Raw genomic sequence first — 23,456 nt, 5'->3', positions numbered from 1 at the left:
TTAGCAGGAATTTTGTAAAATTTGCTGTGTTTTTATCTGCTAATAATGGTTTTAGTGTATTTTTTGCGAAAATATTGTTGTGATAAACATTCGCGCAAATACCACGGGGCCTAAAAAAAATCAGTAGCACCTTCTTTTTATTCTACAGGTTATGTGCTTTTAGAAAATATGTGGCTTGTGGGGTCTTTTACAAATTCCTAACGCTGTAAGGGAACAATGAAAACCTTCCGTTTTTTTTAAAATTTGGATGTTTACACTTTTGCATCTGTTCGATTTTCACCATTTTGCAAAAGGGCGCAATTTAAAAGTTACAAATATTTATTATTTAATAACTCAATACAGGTTAAGCTTTTATATTTAGTGGGAATTTTGTAAAATTTGCTGTGTTTTTATCTTCAAATAATGATTTAAGTGTATTCTTTGAGCAAATATAATTGTGCCCTAAAAATCGGTAGCACCTTATTTGTATTCTGCTGGTCATGTGCTTTTAGAAAATACATGATTTGGGGGGGTCTTTAATAAACTCAGAAAACTGTAAGGGAAAAATAAAAAAGCAATGGAAAAAATTGTAAAAATCACCTGGCCACCTGAGGTGTAAAGATGGAGCACAGGGCCTGGCAGCAAAAGTGTCCTGCGCTAAATTCAGAACTCCAGTTTTGGTAACTTTACTGACATGATGGGTCTGTCAGTTCATTGTTAACAAAACGCTGCCATTACTAGTAAAAGAAAAAATAATAAAAATTACATAAATCTACCCGCTATTTTGTAGACACCATTGGCCAGATTCAGATACAATGGCGTATCCTTTGGCCGGCGTAGCGCATCCCATTTGCACTACGCCGTCGTTACATAGTGAGGCAAGTACAGTATTCACAAAACACTTGCTCCATAAGTTACGTCGGCGTAGCGCAAATGGGCCGGCGTAACCCCGCCTAATTCAAAGTAGGCATGTAGTGGGCGGGCTACATTTAAATTAACCGTGACCCCATGTAAATGAAGGCCATTCGTACGGCGCATGCTCAAAATCATGTCGCAAATACTCCCTACGAAACGACGTCGGCTCAATGCTTTCGACGTGAACGTAACCTACGCCCAGCCCCATTCACGTACGCTTACGCAAACAACGTAAAATACGACGGCTATTCCGTAGTCCATACCTTGCATGGGCTGCGCCTTCTTTTTGGTGGTTTATCTTTACGCCGGCGTATGTCTTGCGTAAACGGTGTAGCTTACTGCGACGGGCGTACGTACGTTCGTGAATCGGCGTATCTTGCTCATTTACATATTTGACACGTAAATCCACGTACACGCCCCTAGCGGCCAGCGTAAATATGCACATAAGATACGACGGCGTAGGAGACTTACGTCGGTCGTATCTTAGCAACAGTGAGGCGTATTTCATTTTAAGAATGCGCGCAAAGATACGACGGCGCACATTCGGACTTACGACGGCGTATCTACTATCGTCGTAAGTCTTTCTGAATCCGGCTATATAACTTTTGCACAAACCAATCAATATACACTAATTGCGTAGAAGATTATATATTGGCCTAAACTGAAAATGTGCATATTTATTGTAGCAAAAAGTTAAAAAAAAAAAAAAAATTCCAAAATGTTGCTTTTTTTGTTTGTAGTGCAAACAATTTTAACCGCAGAGATGATCAAATACCACCAAAAGAAAACTCTATTTGTGGGGAAAAAGAACATCAATTTTATTTGGGTACAGCGTCACGTGCAATTGTCGGTTAAAGCGGCGCAGTGAAATATCGCAAAAAATGGCCTGGTCATAAAAGGGGCAAAGCCTTCCAGGGCTGAAGTGGTTAAATAAAAAAAAATTGATATCACTTTAAATCCTACCCTCTTTACTGCCGCACATATATATGTGTTACATGGGTGGCAAGAGGTTTAAAAAGCATGTGAATCCAGTTACATTCACTGGCATTCTTATCTTAATTTTTAGGACATTGAATCTGCTCTGATTATATGAAGCAGTGAGTGATCAAGCACAGCTGGTCCCCAATAGAAAACAATTGAAGTAATTTCTTAAATTAATGTTTTCCACCTACAGACATGCAAAAAAGAGCAGGCCAGGTGGCTTATAGAATTTGTTGTATTATAAATACAGTGGAACCTCGGATTGTAAGTAACGTGGTTAACGAGCGTTTCACAATACGAGCACTGTATTTTTTTAAATCCTAACTCGGGTTGCGAGTGTTGTCTCACAAAACGTGCAGGATTCAAGCCAAAGCGGTGTGCAGTATCGCATTTGGCCGGGGGGGGGGGGTGCGGGAGTCGAGCAGAGCCGATTAGCGGCGCTCGAAGATTATCAGAAAGACTCGGAAATACGCCGTTCCCGAGCCTTTCCGAGGTTTGCTGAGGTCAGCCGAGGTGTCTTTGGGCCTTTTTGTGTGTTTCCGAGGCTCTCCGGTGCCCCCACCACCTCTGGCCGCATGCAGGATTGCATGCCATTGAAGTCAATTATTTTCGTTTCCATTGACTTCAATGGGGAAACCCGCTTTGATATGCGAGTACTTTGGATTACGAGCATTCTCCTGGAACGGAATTATGCTAGTAATCCGAGGTTCCACTGTAGGATAAATGTTCTTATTACTGGATTTTCTATTGAATAATGGGAAATTAAAGCACCCATCTCAGGTAAAAAAACAAAACAATTGAAAGTGTCCTCCAATAGAAATGGTATTATACCCACCTCTCTTCTGGCGTGCTACTGCCTCACCAAGTTTTTTCAGCATTTGACACTTCCAGGGGGAATCCGATTTCTGTGACCTCCCTCCTTTTCCTGTAGGTTTTAAGCTACATATGTAAGTAGAATGAGTACACTATGAATGTAGTGTATTGTGAACCCTGACATTTTGGTATTACACCAATAAGAAGGAAAGCCTCCATTTCCGCTGCAATGTCGCAGTCCTGCTAAAAATGTCTGAATGCCAACATTACAAGTAAATACGCTATAACTTTTGCGCAAACCAATCAATATACGCTTATTTGGATTTTTTATCAAAAACATGTAGCATAATACATATTGGCCTTGATTTGATTTTTTTATAATTTTTTTATTCAAAATGTTTTAGAGCAGAAAGTGAAAAATATGTTTGTTGTTTTTTTTTTTTTTACAAAATTGTCGCTCTTTTTTGGTTTATAGCGCAAAAAATAAAAACCGCAGAGGTGATCAAATACCACCAAAAGAAAGCTCTGTTTGTGGGAAAAGAAGGACGTCCATTTTATTTGGGTACAGTGTCGCACGACCGTGCAATTGTCAGTTAAATTAACCCAGTGCTGTATCGTAAAAAAAAAAATGACCTGGTTAGGAAGGGGGTAAAAACTTCCAGAGCTGAAGTGGTTAAAAAAGAAAAACAAAAAAAAAAATATTTAGTCTGTAACATAATAAGAAAATATACATTTAAAAAACACACACATGATTCCTTTTAAGATTCCTAGTTTCAATGTATGTAAAAGAGAACATTGGCACAAAGCTGTTTCCCCAGTGGGAAGCCTTTTATATTAATTTGCTATAAATTATGTAAATTAATTTAATGTTGTTGTTCTTTGATTATTAGCCCTCGTTTCTCAGAAGGATCCCCAGTAGAAGAATGTTTTGTTTTATGTATTTTTTGTTTAATTGGCTGTTAATGGTCGTTGTTAGATAATTAACTTTTATACAGTTCAGTAGCCGTTAACAATTGCTGATGGCAGTAGTTTTATAGGTCATATAAACCACGGTGTTAATTACCACAGCTTTATTCTCAGTGATATTGCTCAGGTTCTATACTCCATAGTCATAGACCTGCTTCATGCATGAGGCCCTCTCATCAAGTGCATTAGACTTTGTGTATTTCATAGATGAACTCCGGGGTATAATGCTTTTCTTCTTTGTTCTTTTTATGGTTGTATAGCGCTACATATTTTACAGCACAAATGACACAGAATCTGTCAAACAAATTTGTGTATCAGAAGAAGCCTATAATATATAATGTAAAGCTAAACTGAAGGCAGATAATAAAACTTTGCTAATAAATGCGTTTTTTTTTTACGGTATATTTATTAGGGCTCATTCAGACTTGCTTTGGTCTCTGAGGGGCGATCCATGTTAGGCTCGCTCTTAGACCCCTTTCACACATAGCGTCGGCGATAAAACGCTGCTATTTTTACCGTCGACGCTATGGGCGGATTTGCGGCGCATTTCAGCCGCTAGCGGGGCACATTTAACCCCCACTAGCGGCCAAGAAAGGGTTAAACCTCACATTTAATTGCAGACAGAAAATGCGGATGCGGGAATGTGAAGAATTACTCTGCTATAGACTGTGCATACAGGGCAACAAATCACACCATTAAAGTGGAGGTTCCATCAAAAAAACAATTTTGCTTTAAACTGTAGCTTACGACTAAAAAAGGAAAAAAAAAAGAATTTTTTTTTTTTTACTTATCTCGAAATGCCTGTTGCTATGCGGTCCCACGAAATCTGCCTTTGAATCCACCTAGGATTCTGACATCATCTCCCTCTAATGCTCCTGGGAAATTTGTGTCATCATTTCCCAGGATGCAGTGCGCTGTCCAATTATCACTCCGCATCCAAGACTTCCAGGAAGTAAGTGCCTGTAGGCTTCACAATGCCCACAAGCAAAATGACAACGGTGTAGATATAGTTTTATAAACTATCTTTTTTGAATATCTATGCGGATCGGCGGCGGATTGTAAAATAGTAAGTGACCAGATTTATATTATAAAAACGCAGGATGAAAGGACATACATTTAAAAAATGCTAATTGTGGTTGGAACTCCGCTGTAAGCTACATGATCAACACACATCTTATTGGCCTCGTTCACACAAGTGTACTACAGCATACATCCTTGCGATACCTGTATTTACATGCACAGGGGTACACAGGTGTTATATTCATATCAATTGGGATGCTGCGTCTGCAGAGAAACAGCCACTGCTTCCAATTTGTCACCTGTGTAGGTGCTGGTACATGGTCCCAAATGCAGACAGTGTGGGTTCAGGGCCGTGCACCCACAGGGATGTCAAATTGGGAGTAGTGGCTGTGGCTGTGCAGCTGCTGCGTCCCAATGGACATGAATGAAACTACTTGCATTGGGATGAATGGAACACAATGATACGTTCCTGTGTGGGTAAATACGGCCTTCACATGGCTGTAGAGCGTAGTAAAACAACCATTTACTGTAATGACCCACCGGCAATTGAGGTATAAGAGGTAAACCTACACACGCTAGTACTTGTCACGTTTTAGTGCTTCCATCTGTTAATTCCCATTAAATCCTCACAATTTTTTATTCAGGTAAATGATAAAAATTTGTATTTTTGGTACAGTGAATAGTTTTGAGATGTGGGAGTATTATACGTCATCCATGTCTGAGGCTAGCATCACAAGGGCTGTAATAAGATGTAGAAAATAAGGAAGTTTGTGAGTGATTGGCAAGTGTTGGCACTTTCCACTTCATTGGTTCTGTGCTAAAAGGAAAACCGTAGATATTGCTGTAAATTGTTAGAGCTAGAACCATTTTCCTGATTTTAGCTGGAAATGCTTGCCAGGTGCAGCATTAATCAGAGTACTTCACAACTGAAATTATAATCTGGAGAACTCTGAAAACATCGCAGGTTCCCTCATTAAGTGCATACATTGCTCCACGTGTGAAGAACTGTCTCGTTAGCTTGTTGAGAGCATCTGTAGTGATCATAACATATTACACGTTTATCTTGACTCCGATGCTTGAAGCTTGACTCCAGGATAAGCAAATATTGTCTAAATACAAGGAGCATCTGTATTATTTCTTGAATCTTGGTGTGCTTTGTGTATTTCTGCCAGATCTATGCAGTAATCCAGTGAAAAACGTTTCTTCTATGCAGGAGCTTCCTGTAATGAAAACCAGTTGAAAGCCGCGCAAACATGAACTCTTCATGGCAGTGTGTCTGGTGCAATTGGGGTCTTATGTGGATGCATTGCATACGATTCTAACAACAGAAAGTCAAGCTGAAAATTCAGTAAAATAATTCAGAACCCAGCTACTTATGATTATACTTATTGACAAGCCTTCACAATGGAGTCCAGAGTAGCTCTGGTAACACAGATGAACAGCTGGAGGGAACCAAGGTTCAGGGAAAAATGGCATCCCCATTGGAACTGCAGTACACTAGTAGCAATCGGGGAGGGGTTCCCCACAGTAGCTGAATCTTCTGGAGAAGGTGCATGCTATTATACTCATAAACAGCCTTTCTCACAGTTAAGCCAGCAAAAATCCATTTGCTGAGCTTTCATATGGCGAATGAATGCAGAATTGACCTGTATCACGTCACTTCTGATTTTGGCTGTCACTTTCCCTGGCTGCTGTGGTCAGGAAAGAAGCTAATCCTCAATCTATGCTCCATTAGCTTTGGTGGAGGGAAGGTCGAAATCAGGGGTCTAATAGACCTCTGATGACTTGGCATATAGCAATGTGTTCTTTTTGCTATCTCATAATGGGCTATTGGTTCCCTATGTGAAAGCAATAAAGTTGATTGTAAAAAAAAAAAAAGTTAAAAACGAAAGATCTATAAGGCCTCGTACAGACGGACCGTTTCCAGCGGACATTCCTCCTCCGGATTTTGATCCGATGGCTTGTACACACCATCGGATCAAAATCCGTACGGAAAACATCCGCGGTCACGTGTCGCGCCGTCGCCGCGGCGACGTGCGCGACGCTGGAAGGTAAATAGTTCCACGCATGCGTCGAATCATTACGACGCATGCGAGGGATGGGAGCGGACGGACTGATCCGGTGAGTCTGTACAGATGACCGGATCAGTCCGCTGGACTGGATTCCAGCGGATAGATTTTGTAGCAAGCTACAAAATTTTTATCCGCCGGGAATCCGTCGGCTGGATTTTTATCCGCCGAAAATTGTCCGCTCGGGCCTACACATGACCGGATCTATCCGCTGGAACTGATCCGCGGATAAATCCCAGCGGATAGATCCGGTCGTGTGTACGGGGCCTAATAAGCATAAAAAAACAAACACAGAAAACATTGAAGTCTCCCGTTCCCACATAAATGCACATAAGAACATAAACACATGTGGTGGGTGCACCTATATATGAAAGGGAAGGCCAGGAACAGACAGTTCCGGCGGACCTGTTTCCAGCGGAAAACCTTTCAATTACATTTCCTGTTTCCGGCGGACCGTTTCCAGCGGATAACCCCTCGTCTGTACGAGGCCTTATAGATCTTTCGTTTTTAACTTTTTTTTTTTACAATCAACTTTATTGCTTTCACATAGGGAACCAATAGATTGGGAAAGAAAGGGCTGGGTGAGGCTGGACATCCTCCAGTAAGAAAATGGGGCAGGCTCTATCAGACTTGCTGCCACTTCTAATGCACACTCTGAAAAGCTCACAGTGCCCAGTGAAATTTAAAAAAGCTATTTCAGTACAGCAGAGGAGCCTGTACAACTGCACAAGCCTGAAGGTTAGGGTGGAGTTAGCTTTTACTTTTCTATTTCTGAATGCACTGCATGTTGGGCTTTCAGTTTACACCGTAATCTCGGCTAACACATTTTTTTCACTATACTCCTCATTTGGGACTGTCCTGGGTTTTATACAGGTTTATCCAAAATGCAAAATAGTCCTGACTGAAGCATGCGTTTATATCGAGACTCCACCCTGTTTTTGTATAGGTATAGATGTAGCTGGGTGAACATAGAAAACCATATTGTATTGGTGTTTGGTTTACAGATATGTATATTTTAAACTTGCTGCCCTTTAATTCTGCTGTTGTTATTTTGTGTCCCATACTTTGAAGTAGGTATCTAGTCCTTATATTCTGTGTTCACTGTGGAATATTCCTTTCAATTACATAGAAAGCTAGTGTTATCTCTTCTTTTCTGGGTTTTGCAAATCTCATTACTGGCATTGCACTTAACATGACACCACCTGCTTTCATCTTGTCATTCCCCTCCTTTGGCAATTTACTGTAAATTGTGATTGGGCTCTTCAGTAGTGTTTTTTAAAAAGCTCATTATCTTCTGTTGGTTTTCCTTTGCCTTTCAAACCCGTTGAACCCAATAGTGCACTTAGAGGATCGTATTCTTTTCTCTCAGAATTTGATCCTATATTAGCCATGTAAACAATTCCAATCAAATATATTTAAATTCTGGATTGTGTGAGGCAAAGGCCATTACCTTTAAGGGCCTTTATTCCTGTTTGGGTGCCCAGTCAGTAAAGGTGTCCACAACCTTTTTGTTTTAAACACCAACTCTTAGTTTTGTCTCTGAATGGTTTAATTTTGGAATTTCTTTAGGCCACGGGAAGGCTAGAATATAGAATTTCTAGAATATAGAAATGCACCACATTCCTTGATTGACAAATATGGAAGGGGTAGATATTGGGTATTTAGCGATGCCAAAGACAAGATTCAACAAGATTCAACCATAAAATGTAACAATCTTTATTTAGTACATGATAAAAACATAATAGTAAAATGCACATATTCATCATATGGTTAATTTTTTATTTTTAATAATCTATATAAAAAAATGATAAATTATTGTATCAAAGTGTACAATGCCAATTTTATGTGATTACAATGTATATTTTATTTTCTTCTGTGTTATAGTTCATTAATTATTAGTGTCCTACAAGGTCCCTGAAGAAGCCATCACAAGAGAAACATGTCAGGAGTAGACACTACATTATTAACCAACGCTTAAAGAGGAAGTAAACCGGTTTTTGTTTTTTCTGCAAAAAAAAAAACCCTGCAAGAGAAAGGCATAATGAGCTAGTATGCGTAGCTGCATGTGGCACTTACCTGAGATCGAAGCCCCCGAAGCGCTCCTCATTCCCCTCCACCGCCACTGCCATGTTGCATAGTCTCTTCTGTGTATCGCCACTCGGGCGCTGTGACTGGCCGGAGTGGCGATGACTTCACTACCGCGCATGCGCATGGGACTGGCATAATCCCGGCACTATCCCATTCAAGACCCAGCCTGCTCAGTGCGCCTGCACCGTTGTCTATGGCGCGCATGTGCCGTAGACATCAGTGCAGTGTTTTCTGCAAATATCTCGTCAAACGTGTAGGTTAAGGAGATATTTCTTGCACCTACAGGTGAGCCTTAATCTAGGCTTACCTGTAGGTGCAAGTTGTCAGAGTGGGTTTACAACCACTTTATTTAATATACATAAGTTGACCGTGTGATGTATATGTGCATTTTACTATTATTATTTTTTTTATCATATACTAATTAAATATTGTTAAATTTTACTACATGGTTGAATCTTGTCTTTGGCACCGCCATATAATATATTTTCCTGCATTTGAAATCAAACCCAGGTCAGAACATTCTCGTTTACCTCAAGGGTGCAGTGTGGACGGCCTCTGAATGCAGCATGCTTTAGGCTCCGTTCACACCTATGAATTTTTTAATGCTTTTTTGCAGAAACGCACTACAGTCCATCTAACATGGTTTCCTATATGACATGTTCACATCTATGTTTTTTTCAGCTGCTGCGTTTTTGTAAAGGGTCAGGGACTTTTTTTTTTTTTTTAAGCAAAATGTTGTTTTTGGTTCAATAGAGTTCAATGGAGATGTTTAAATTATTTTTAATCAATTTAAGAAAGACTTACAGAACATAAAACAACATCATAAAAAATCTAATACAATATTCGACCAATAGACTAACATGTCAAGCTCAACACAACATAAATACACTGACAAACATTTATAAAATGGTGTATCTCCTAGGACCCCATCATAATAACAATATACATTGTGATTCTTCCTATGGAGGAGGGAAGAGATCATGTAAAATTTGGGGGCACCCCACATCCAGATTCAATGGAGAAGCTGCAGAAAGCATGTAGTGTGTTTTTGCCACGATTTACGTCTTGCATTTTTTAATCCACCCAACAACAAATTGGCCCCCCAAATAAGCATAAAAAATGAAAAACATGCAAAATGCATCAAAAACACGTGTGCAAAATGCACCACAGAAAGCACTGAAGAAACAAAATCAAACTGTGTAGGTATGAACCATTGGGATGCATTTACAATGAAGGCAACGAAGACCAAATGCAGTATTTTGCTGTGAATTGCATTCACATGTGTTTAAGCACCACTGAATTCTGTGAAAAGCCAACATTTGACTGCAGTACTCATGTACCCAAGCTCTAACTCAGGTCATGGTATAGCTGCTAGTAATTGGTCACAATCATCTGAACTTGTTTTAAAGCAGAACATCACCCTGATTCTTCGTACACACGCTCGGGAATCCCGACGGGAAAAAAAAGAGCTGGTTATTTTTTTTTTTTTTGCCGGCAGGTTCCCGGCCAAAAGCTCTCCTCGCAGTTTTCCCATTGGAAAACCTGGTCGTGTCTACAAGACATAAGGCTCGGTTCACACTGGAACCGGCTGCGGATCGCACAGGAACGGTGGGCATCCCCATTCTTCGTTTCAGGGATGAATCAGGGCCAAATCTTTGCCTGAATTTGGCCCTGAAACAATGCCAAAGATGCATAGCACTCTGCAGCCGCCCCGAAGATATGTGAATCGGCTCCATAGAGAGCTAGTCACATCCTCCTGATATGCAGGTGTGAACCCAGCCTAAAGGAAAGTTCTGCTTTATATCCTCCTCCAACATTTTGGGAATTTTTTTGGGGGGGAGTGGGTACCTAGTTTTGGTAGGTACCCGCTTCCGGTCTAATCACCCAGGTTCATTCCACCAGAAGTATTCAGCAAACAGGCTGAAGATCCTCTTTAACCACTTCCATACTGGGCCTATTCTGGCACTTCTCTCCTTCATGTAAAAATCATAATTTTTTTGCTAGAAAATTACTCAGAACCCCCAAACTTTTTATACATGTTTTTTTAGCACACAAAATAAAATGACAGTCGTTGCAAATTTTTATCTTGCATGGTATTTGCACAACAATTTTTCAAACGTGTTTTTTTTTTTGTGAAAAATTAATGAATAAAAAAATAACAAAACAGTAAAGTTTGCCCAATTTTTTTGTATAATGTGAAAGATGATATTACACCGAGTAAATAGATACCCAACATGTCATGCTTTAAAATTGCACACACTCATGGAATGGCACCAAACTTCAGTACTTACAAATCTCCATTGGATACGCTTTATTATTTTTTACAGGTCACCAGTTTAGAGTAACAGAGGGGATCTAGTGCTAGAATTGTTACTTGCGCTCTAATGCACAGGACATGTGTGGTTTGAACGGCATTTACATATGTGGGCGGGACTAAAAAAAAATGTTTATCACTTTTATTCCTATTGCAAGGAATCCCTTGTAATAGGAATGGTTTGTAACAGGTCCTCTCTATAGAGTGATACATGGTCAGTAAGACCCCACACCTCTATTTCAAGCTGGAAAGCATTAGATCTAAAAAAAATATCACAGATCTCGGCTTTGTTTACATCTGCGGCCCAGACGTGACGTCATGCCCGGGCCTCTGACTGTAATAGAGATGACTGGTGACTATCTGGTCATCGGACATCTCTATGGTCTTCATCCGGCGTCGGCTGATTCTTTCTCCGGGTCCCCGATGGCATGGGAGAGCCTGGAGAAACAGGGGATGGCAGTGGGAGGGAGGGATGTCGCCTCCCATCGCCTGTAAGAACGATCAAGCAGTGTAACTGCCGCTATGATCATTCTTAGGCCTCGTACACACGACCAGTTTCCTCGGCAGAATTCAGCTTCCGACCGAGTTTCTGGCTGAATTCTGCCGAGGAAACTGGCCGTGTGTACACTTTCGGCCGAGGAAGCCGACGAGGAGCTCGGCGAGGAAATAGAGAACATGTTCTCTATTTCCTCGTTGTTCTATGGGAGCTCTCGTCCCGCCGAGGTCCTCGGCGGCTTCAGTGCTGAACTGGCCGAGGAACTCGATGTGTTTGGCACGTCGAGTTCCTCGGCCGTGTGTACGAGGCTTTATGGTGCACAGAATCGCCGGCTGAAAATGAGGATATATCTGAATGATGCTTGTAGCTGCAGGCATCATTCAGATATTCCCACTGAAAGTCAAGGACATCATATGACGGCCTTGGGCTGGAAGTGGTTAAAGAAGTTTTGCTCATCCAAGTAGCTTCCTAAGTTTTGCCAAACTTTAGGGTAACAGAGTTCTTATAGGGCCCTTTGAACTAAAATATTTCCATTGTGATTTTTTGTGATAATGAGTTTTACAGGAAATTGAATATTCCATCAGTCTAATCTATTATTTTTTAAGGGATCTGTGCAATGTAATTTATCAACACTGTTTTTAATAGCGTTGTGGTGTGTGGAAATTCATGGCGCATTGCTTTACTGCCTTAGGGTGCCATTCAGAATTAATTCACATGCATTACGCAATACCATGTGTTGCACTAACCACAACACAACCCAGACCTTAAACGTAAATGGGTAGATTCAGGTAGGGGCGCCTAAAAATAGGTCGGCGTAGCCTAGCGTGTTTACACTACGCCACCTTAAGAGAGGAAAGTACATGATTCAGAAAGCACTTACCTCCTTACTTAGGGCGGCGTAGTGTAAATGCTAATGAGGCTTGACCCCACGTTTTTTGACGTTTTTGCTTACTGCGCATGCGCCGGGCGCCTACAGTTCCCAAGGCGCATTGCGGCTAAGTACGCCGTACGGGCCTATTGATTTCGACGCGGACGTAAACGACGTAACTCCCGATTCGCGGACGACTTACGCAAACGACGTAAAAATTTCGAACCTCGCGGCGGGAACGGCGGCCATACTTTAACATTGTTATTCCACCTCATAGGTGGAATAACTTTAGGCCGCCTAAGGCCTTACGGAAACGACGTAATTCGACTGCGGCAGGCTCCCGTACGTTTGGGAATCGGCGTAAAAGCTAATTTACATAATTACGCCGGCCGCAATGGAAGCGCCATCTAGCGGCCATCCGAAAAATTGCAAGCTAAGATAGAACGGTGCAAGCCGTCCTATCTTAGCTTTGTTTAAGCGTATCTCTGTTTGAGCATACGCTTAAACAAACGCCGGTGTAGATTCAGAGTTAGGTCGGCTTATCTACTGATAAGCCGGCCTAACTCTTTGTGAATCTACCTAAAAGTCATTGAAGTGAAAACAAATTCTGTGGCCCAGATTCACGTAGATCGGCGTATCTTTATGCCGGCGTAGCGCATCTCATATGCGCTACTCCGACGTAACTGTGAGAAGCAAGTGCAGTATTCAAAAAGCACTCGCTCCCAAACTTGCGCTGGCGTAACGTAAATTGGCCAGCGTAAGCCCGCCTAATTCAAAATAGGAAGGTAGTGGGCGTGATACATTTAAATTAACCGTGACCCCATGTAAATGAAGGGCCGAACGGCGCATGCGCGCGCATGCTCAGAATCACGTCGCATATACTCCCTAAGATATGACGGCTCAATGCCTTAGACGTGAACATAACCTACGCCCAGCCCCATTCACGTACGACTTACGCAAACAACGTAAAATCCGACGGCTGTTCCGGCGTCCATACCCTAACATGACTTACCCCTGCTTTATGAGGCTTAACTTTACGCCGGACGTACGCCTTACATAAACGGCGTAGATTACAGCGACGGGCGTAAGTACGTTCGTGAATCGGCGTATCTAGGTCATTTACATAATCGACGCGTAAATCAATGGAAGCGCCCCTTGCAGCCAGCGTAAATATGCACCCAAGATACGACGGCGTAGGAGACTTACGTCGGTCGTATCTTGCCACAATTCAGGCGTGTCTTGTTTCCTGAATAAGGCGCATAGATACGACGACGCATCCGTGGACTTACGCGGCGTATCAGAAGATACGTTGGCGGAAGTCCTTTCTGAATCCGGGCCTATGTGTATATCTCTTTTAAAGTAAATTCTGTATCTGATTATAGAAGCTTTTTGACATCTAAGGTGTCCAGATTAGTAAAGCCCATTAGCTTCCTTACTGTTAGTGGCAACCCTGTTCCTGTGTGTGCTGTCTTGCCACTCAGTGCGTTTGCTCTGCAATTTTACTAAGAGGCAGCCATATGCTTCTTATTTTACTCTGAAGGTGTCCTCATGTAACTCTTTCATTGCCTGAGGGGTAGCTGTGGCACATCAAATGACCTATCCTCCTTCTCCCCCTCCACTCCCCCATGTGATCTTTGTGTCTGCTCACAGGCGGCTCTAGAGAAGATGATTGATGGGGCTTCTTTCTTCCTGCTAGCCAATCATCTCAGGCACAAGAAGACACTTTACACTTGCAGGAGTGAAATATGTGGCTTCATCAGTGGGTTCATGTGTGCTGTGTATGTTTTATTAGATGGTTGTATATGTAGTTAAGATCCATGTGTAGTTTGTAATGTGGGTTTAATGACACTTTAATGCAGACCCTGTGCCTAATATTGTACTAGCTCTTGTGCACAATGCTATGGTAATTTTTTTCACAGCAACCCAGATTTTCACCCACAATTGTCCCTCATGCTTTGTCCCCACGAGTAAAACATTCCTTTTTTGCAAATGATCTTCTCTACATTTTTAATTCTCTGCTCTATGAATTGATGTCTCCACTCCAGATAAACCTGCCCCTGAGACATGTCAGTCCACATCTGGTAGATTGAAGTATCCAGTAATGACTGTCACTGTTAATTGCTTTCTAAGTGACGTTCTCTATTAACAGCCTGTCCAATTCTCCTTCTTGTTGTGAAGGTCTTCCCTGTAGATCTGTACGATTTGAGTGACAGCCTTCTTGGTTTCTATGGATATACAAAATCCCTCTGATGTCTTATGTTCCTGTGACTTTTTTGATGTATATTACAAGACAATGTCTCCTTATTCAACATGTCAGCAGAAGCTTCCAGTAAATATGCGGTTTTAGTTTTGAGTCATTTAACTCAGTAAAAAGACTTAGATCTTTGATGACTATAGAACACTAATGGATTTGGTTGTTTACAGCTAACAGTATCCAAAGAATGAGGAGGACACCTCCACTAGATGAACTACAGCCTCCGCCTTACCAAGATGACAGTGGATCTCCTCGCCTCTCCTGTACACCTTCTGAACTCGGGGACAGTAAATGTGAACTGTCACATGGTAGCAATAGTCCCAGATACTCATATAACAAGTGCCCCAGTGAGGGCAGTATGGGACATGAAATAGAAAGCTTCCAGAACAAGGGATATGAGGAAGATGTCCCAAGTGACAGCACAGCAGTTCTAAGCCCAGAGGTAAGTAACAGTAAACAACACTCCATGAAAAATTGTATAGCTGTATGAGATGGCAACATAACTTTAAATCTAATTTTCAGGTATGATCCAAATTGGCTGCTAAACCCCACTCTCTCACCCTCTAGATCACGTACTAGCATTAATTTATTATGTTTATCCTTTTCCTGTTTTTTGGCTTTTAGTACTCCCTATGACCTCATCATGCCCCTCCTGAACCACGAATCCCAAGAAGCCTTTTACTTACATGCAGTGTATGGGCAGGCTTTTGGTATTATACATAATTTATATAGCATCAACAGCTTGATGCAGAGCTTTACAAAATAAAGGGAGACAGTACAGTTTCAAAACATTTTAAGAGAAGATGGTTAGGAGGGCCCTGATTGTTAGACCTTACAATCTAAAATGGAGTGGGTGGATTGGGGGGGGGGGGGGGGGTCAAGCAATACAAAAGATAAAAGCTGTGAGGGAATGAGTTGATGACAACAGAAGTTGTAGGTGACAAAAGTAAATTTTCTAGGTGAAGGCTGAATAGGCTTCCTGGCAGAGATATGTTTTTATCTAAAGGTGGAACAGATAGGATCAGCTGGAGAGATTAGAAAGGTGTTAAAAAGAACAAGGAGGATAGTTTGGGTGCTATTTGGTGATGTAACTCAGGGCAGAGTTATGGATGGTTTTGGATGATGTTGTTGGGATTTAGAATTGTATTTGTTAGGCAAATAGAAGCCAGTGAAGGGACTGACACTAGATAGTTGATAAAGGGGGAGCAGTCTGGCAGCAGCATTCATGATACACTAGAGATGGCAATAGTTTGCATAGAGGTAGGCCAATTAGGAAGCAGTAGATCACCCCCTAAGAGAAGAAACCTCCTGGGGGTTACCTTGCGGGCAAGCTCCCAAGTCATTCATTCGGCGTCCATAGCCGCCGAATGTTTGACTCGACCCCGGCGGCCACATCATTGGATTTGATTGACAGCAGCGGGAGCCAATGGCTGTGCTGCTATAAATCTATCCAATCAAGAGCCGGGACCCCGTGGAGAGAGGCACAGTGCATCCCCGCCAAGGCAGACAGCACACAATACAAGCCCAGCGTGTAATAGGTGATAACAGCCCCAGCCTAACTCCATACAGGCCATGCCCCTGACATGTTTCGCCCTACCCACGAGGCGTAGTCATGAAGGTCCTTCATGGAATTTTTCTCTCCTTGTTCTGCGGATTACATGGAGTCAGGGCGAACTGTCTCTCCATTCTCCAGCCAATGAAAATATAAAAGCAACAAGCTGATGAGCTCATATCTGTTACTCTGCTCTCTCCTTCTCTCAGCATGTTCCTTTTTAGTACAAGCATTGCAGCACACTAATTGTCATTTTGTGCTGCTTCTTCCTCTCCCACTCTGAACTCTTCTGTTCAAGAGTTTGCAAGAGGCTGATACTAAGTCATTTTTAGTTACACTGCATGCATTTAAAAATATGTTAAATCAGTTTAATAATGTATAAAGCAGGTGTCTCCAAACAGCGGCCCTGGGGCCGGATGTGGCTCTTTGCTTGTCTTAATGCAGCCCTTGGGGCATTATTCCATTCAATTTAAATGGGGCATAATTCTTGTTGCTGACACCAATGGGGCACTATTCCTCCAACTGACACCATCAATTCTTTCCATTAATACCAACGATGGTGCACTAGTCCTCCCACTGTTACCAAAGATATGGTATTATTTACTCCCACTGGACACCTGGACATTTTTTACTCCCAATGGCCCTAGTCAGGCCCCCTAAAGTCTGAAGGACTCTAAACTGGCGCTTTGTTTAGAAAGGTTTGACCCCTGGTATAAAGGAATACAGCGCTGCAATAAAGTGTGCCCTAGGTTTAAAGGGGTTGTAAAGGTACAATTTTCTTTTCCTAAATAGCTTCCTTTACCTTAGTGCAGTCCTCCTTCACTTACCTCATCCTTCTGATTTGCTTTTAAATGTCCTTATTTCTTCTGAGAAATCCTCACTTCCTGTTCTTCTGTCTGTAACTCCACACAGTAATGCAAGGCTTTCTCCCTGGTGTTGAGTGTCGTGCACGCCCCCTCCCTTGGACTACAGGAGAGTCAGGATGCCCACTAACACACAGCTCCTTTCTCTATCTGCAAGGGAGGGGGCGAGCATGACACTCCACACCAGGGAGAAAGCCTTGTATTACTGTGTGGAGTTACAGACAGAAGAACAGGAAGTGAGGATTTCTCAGAAGAAATAAGGACATTTAAAAGCAAAATGGAAGGATGAGGTAAATGAAGGAGGACTGCACTAAGGTAAAGGAAGCTATTTAGGAAAAAAAATTGTACCTTTACAACCCCTTTAATTCAAATGACCATTTAATAAATAAATCCACCACAATGATTATTTTAGACATGACCATTGTAGCACAGAAATCAGGAAGCATTCTGCATCTCCATTACCAGCTTTCTAAACTCACAACTACATAAAGAATTTTTATGAGTTGGCAAGCTAAGTGTGTATATCTGTGAAGCTTTATTCTCCTGTGCAAAGTTTTCGTGATTCTTCTTATTATCCAGAACATTTTTGTCATCTCATATTCTACACAGGAACACATTCACTCACATAAGCCCTTAACACCACAAGTCTAGCAGATACAGCAGTCTTAGCTCAACAGTATTATAGAGAAAAGGTTCAGAACAGATCAGATTAATAATAAAAATGTCAAATGCGAGAGAAATAATTAACGCTGTCTTATTTGGATGGTGCTAAGTCACTAGGAAGGTTTAAATATCCTTCTAATCAGGGATTGATGAGTGTTTTCTGACTGGTTCTTCTATGTAAATGTCAAACAGGTTTTCCAGGCGTTGCATTGTTTTGAAATAAAAGCTCCTCTTTTTTTCTTTTTTTAAGCTATAAATATTATATTCATTTTAAATATGGATTACACAGTGTGGTCCTAAGAAATACAATTTGAATACAAGCATTTAATCACCTTTGTGGAGATGTTTTAATTTGCCCTACTAGTTTTATGTATAAGACATGAAGAATGTACACTATATGGCCAAAAGTATTGGGACGTCTGCCTTTACATGCACATGAACTTTAATGGCACCCCAGTATTAGTCCATAGGGTTCAATATTGAGTTGGCCCATCCTTTGCAGCTATAACAGCTTCAACTCTTCTGGGAAGGCTGTCCACAAGGTTTAGGAGTGTGTCTATGGGAATGTTTGACCATTCTTCCAGAAGTGCATTTGTGAGGTCAGGCACTTATGTTGGACAAGAAGGCTCAGTTCTTATGCCGCATACACACCATCACTTTATGTGATGAAAAAAAACGACATTTTCTGTGAAGTAAAAAACAACGTTTTTGAAACTTCAATTTTCAAAGACGAAGTTGCCTACACACCATTGTTTTTCTCACAATGTTCTAGCAAAGCGAGGTTACGTTCCACCACGTTTTTCCATTGAAGCTCGCTTCATAAGTAGCTTCTGGGCATGCGCGGATGAAAAAACGTCGTTTTAAACGACGTTTTTGCTACACACGGTCAATTTCTGTGAAGTAAAAGTTGACGTTTTGAAAAACGACACATAAAATTGAAGCATGCTTCAATTTTTTTGGTTGTTTTTTAGAAGACATAAAACAACGTTTTCCCCCACACACGGTCAATTAAAGTGACGTTTTTAAAAACGTCATTTTTTTTCATCACATAAAACGACCATGTGTACGCGGCATCATTCATCCCAAAGGTGTTCTGTTGGGTTGAGGTCAGGACTGCAGGCCAGGCAAGTTCATCCACCCAAAATTCGCTCATCCGTGTCTTTAAAGCCTTGCTTTGTGCACTGGTCCAAATCATTTGGTGGAGGGGGGATTATGGTGTGGGGTTGTTTTTCAGGGATTGGGCTTGGCCCCTTTGTTCCTGTGAAGGGAACTTTTAAGGCATCTTCATACCAAGACATTCTGGACAATTTAATGCTCCTAGCTTTGTGGGAACAGTTTAAGGATGGCCCCTTCCTGTTTCAACATGATTGCGCACCAGTTCACAAAGCAAGGTCAATAAAGACATGGATAAGTGAGTTTAGGGTAACTTGACGGTCCTGCACACTCTTAAACCTTGTGGACAGCCTTCCCAAAGGAGTTGAAGCTGTTATAGCTGCAAAGGGTGGGCCAACTCAATATGGAACCCTACGTACTAAGACTGTGTGTGTAAAGGCAGGCGTCCCAATACTTTTAAAAATATAGTGTATGTAACATCCCACTGATTCAAGTTTTTCATTTTTGAGGAACGGGTGATGAAAATAAATGAGAAGTCCAGTTTTGGTAGTGCTTACAGCATGTGTTTTTTTCCAAGCCTAAACACTGTGTGAACCAAATATGAAGTACACACAAAAGTTCACAGGGTGTGTCACTGGTCCCCTACTGAAAAGGAAAGACCATTACCTCAATCCCCCAGGGGCACAAGGCTCCTGACAGGGGCAAAGCACTCTGGGTTCAAAATTCTTTGATTTTTTTTTGACCAGAGCAATATAATGTTACCATAATAACATTGTACTACTCTGGGAAATACATAGGTGCTCTTTTACTTCCTGTTCTATAGACCTAGCAGAAAGTAAGAGAAGAATTCCCCAAAGTGAGGGAATACCCCTCTTTTAAACAGCTGTTGTCAGAACAGGTTCCCCCATTGGACAATCTTCCCTCACCTCCTGTTCTGGAGGACAGTGAATGGTCATCAGGACAAACACGTAGAAAGTATGAATTTCTCCATCGGGCAAACAAACGGTAATAAAAACCTGGCAGGGTGCGTTGTTTCATTATGTGCAAAAAAGTCTCAGGTGTGGAGTTTTCGTTATCTTTTCGGTCTCCTGTACCTATACAGCCTATTCCTATTTATATATGGATAAATGCCTATATGTTACTATCTGGCTCCAACTTTCAAATTACCTTCATAATAAGAGCAGAAATATGGGGGCTGTTATTGCTGACTTCTTTCCAAAAATTCAAGTTGCCTGGCTGCCATTCCGCTCTCTAAGCTTCAATACTTTCTAATCACTGAGTGTACAGTCTATAAAGTCAAAACTGCAGATATACCTCTCGGTTTAAATGATCAGAAGTACTAAAGCTAGAGGATCAGCTTGACCAGTCAACTCATTAAAGAAAACAAAACACGAAATGGATATGGTATTTTGTGTCTTTCTCAATGAGGCCTCTGATCTCCTTCCAGGAGGATTCTGCCGACATCTTTTTTTGAAAAAAATAAATAAAAATAAAGAATCCTTCTGGAAGGAGATCAGAGACCTTGTTGAGAAAGCCACACAACACGTCCCAGATGATCTTTTGTTTGTCCTATTCCAATGCTACCCTCTTGTCTGTTGGCTCATACAAGAGCACCCTCCTACCACATTTGTTTAATGCTTAATACCATTGCTGTGTAAATCACCTAGGGCTCCCACGTGAAGAGAATGGTTGACTAGGGTACATAACATTATGAAAGAAGACAAATGGGTATAAACCTTGAAAGATAAGTATGAGCATTTGAATCAACTGTGTTGCCTTGGTACCATTAAATCAAATAATGTCACACATTTGAAGCTCAGGTTTCTTTTTCATAATTTCAATATTTATTGTTAAACATCTCAAGGATGGCATAGTAAGGATGTAAGACAAGTTGGGTTAAAGTGTTGTTTTTCTCTTTTCTTCTATTTTATGTGTTTTTCCATCCCAAAACCACCCTTCTTGTTATTAATTCTTTCTATTTGGATTTCCTCATACAGTGATGTATAGGTGCTATCATTGTTATTGATCATTTCACCATGATGTTATATTTTGCTATGTAGCTATGTAGTTGAAAGACTACCTTGCAGAATGTCTCCAACTTACAAGCCAACCTCAATGGACTATTTAATTGGGCAACTATGTGGCAAAAGTAATTTAATGTTGATAAATGTAAAGTTATGCACATGGGGCTAAAAACATACATGCATCATACATTCTAGGAGGAGAACTGGAGTAGACTTAATAATGGCATGCAATGCCAAGCTGCTATTTCTAAAGTTAGCAAACTACATTCTAAAGAGTTATAGACTCCAGAGAGAGATATAGCGTTGCCCTTGTACAAATCATTAGTAAGACCTCATCTGGAATATGCAATTCAGTGCAGAGAGAAGGGCAACCAAACTGATAAGAGGCATGGAGGAGCTTGACTATGAGGAAAGATTTGCTATACTGAATGTATTCTCTCTCGGAAAGAGGAGATTAAGGGGGATATGATCATCATGTATAAATACTGCATAAAAATCGTCCATATTGTGAACAAGGTGTAGAGTTATTCACTTTCAGGTCATTACGAAGGACAAAGAGGCACTCTTTACATCTGCAGGAAAGAGGTTTAACCTCCACATACAGAAAGGCTTTTTCCCAGTAAGATCTGTGAAAGTGTAGAATAGACTCCCTCAAGAACTAGTTCTGGCCAGCTCAGCTGGGCGCATTCCTAAATGCACAAAATATAACTGGATAGTTGATTCAGGGAATATCCAGTTGCCTTCTGGGACAATAAGGGAAAAAAATTCTCCCCACTGGAGAAAATCCCATTGGGTTTTTTGCCTTCCTCTGGATCAACTATGGGTATAGGATTGTGTAAATGGAGGTTTTCTATTTGTTTATTTTTCTGTTAGTTGAGACTTGTTTTCAACTTAACTATGTTATAATTATAAAATTGTTGCAATGTCTGTGGGTTTCCTATAACACAATTTTTGCTAAACTGTGTGGAATTCTGAAATGTTGGTTTAAACAGATTAAAAAAAAAAAGTCAGCAGTGGCGACGTACATATTTCACACAAGCAGGTTTTTTTTTAAACCCAATAACACCAGCATTTCTTATGCTTGGGAAGGTTCCATTTAGGTACAGAATAGCCTCATCATATCTATTGAATCCAGAATCAATTTTAAATGTTAGAGTAATGGTTCGCTCGTAGCAAACAATACATACAAAGAAACCAAAACAAATGAGTTTAGAAATTAAGTTATGTGTAATAAAATGGAATGACACAGGGAAAAAGTATTGAACACATGAAGAAAGGGAGGTGAAAAAAAGGCATGGAAAGCCATCATGGTGTGGGGCTGTTTTTCAGCATACGGTACTGGCAAACTTCATGGCATTTAAGGAAGGATGAATGGAAAAATGTACCAAGACATTCTTAATAAAAATCTGCTGCCATCTACCAGTATGATGAAGATGAAATGAGGGAGGACATTTCAGCAAGACAATAATCTCAAACATAAAGACAAGGAAACTCTCAATTGGTTTCAAAGAAAATAAAGCTGCTAGAATGGCCCAGCCAATCACCTGACTTGAATCCAATTGAAAGTCTATGGAAAGAACTAAAGATCATAGAAGAAGCCCTCGGAACCTTCACAATTTGAAGACTGTGTGGAAGAATGGACCAACATTACACCTGAGCAATGAATGTGACTAGTGTCTCCATACAGGAGGCATCTTGAAGCTGTCATTATCAACAAAGGATTTTGTATAAAGTACTGTATTAAATAAATTACAGTTAGCATGTTCAAAACATGTGGTGAAAATTTCATGTCAGTAGCACCTTTAGAAGTATATTTACCTAAAAAAACGATGACATGTTCAATACATATTTTACTATATCTATCTATCTATCTATCTATCTATCTATCTATCTATCTATCTATCTATATATATATATATATATATATATTTATATTACAATAAAGGGAGCACACAAGTGGAGTTTTTGCCGCGGACAACCATTCAGGTTCCACAATAATTTAGCAAAAATTGTAAACAGGAATTCTAATTGCTTACTGTGGACAACAAAATCTAAAATGTAAGTTTTACTCACAGTGCAATTCTTTATTATTGTATTTTTATAACCTAAAGCAGTTTATTGACACTGAGGATGGATTCACATTTATTTTGCTGCGTTGCGGTGCAATTCATTCTAAATAGCATCACAATGCTAAAAGGCAACACACACCTGTATTGTAGCACACCACCACACTCAGTAGTGCATTTCGTTAGAAAAAAAAAATATATATATACCTGTATATAACCCCTGATTTAACCCAGAACTACTACTCATGTGCTAAGCACTTAGCTATTAATATGCCCATTTGTTCATTCTAAAGAATATAACAAGCTATGAAGTGATACAACTAATCAGAAACACTTTAAAGCTAATTTATTTGACAAGGATTTCCATTAATATGTTTAGTATAAAAATGATTAATGTGTTGCATAGAGTAAA

General features: G+C 40.7%; 1 protein-coding gene across 2 annotated transcripts in view; it reads left to right on the top strand.

Annotated features, from left to right (window-relative positions):
* Nucleotides 1–23,456, top strand: part of SYT14 (synaptotagmin 14) — a 278,830-nt gene that overhangs the window by 189,196 nt on the left and 66,178 nt on the right. For both annotated transcript variants that reach the window (XM_040351499.1, XM_040351498.1), the window contains exon 5: nucleotides 14,934–15,205. In XM_040351499.1, coding sequence (XP_040207433.1) covers nucleotides 14,934–15,205 — 272 coding nt within the window. The remainder of the gene's footprint in view (nucleotides 1–14,933; nucleotides 15,206–23,456) is intronic.

This window comes from Rana temporaria, chromosome 4 (genome assembly GCF_905171775.1).
Source record: "Rana temporaria chromosome 4, aRanTem1.1, whole genome shotgun sequence".
NCBI classification, from domain to species: domain Eukaryota; kingdom Metazoa; phylum Chordata; class Amphibia; order Anura; family Ranidae; genus Rana; species Rana temporaria.
The sequence above is the reverse complement of the archived record's forward strand: the minus strand, read 5'-3'. Positions and strand labels throughout refer to the sequence as shown.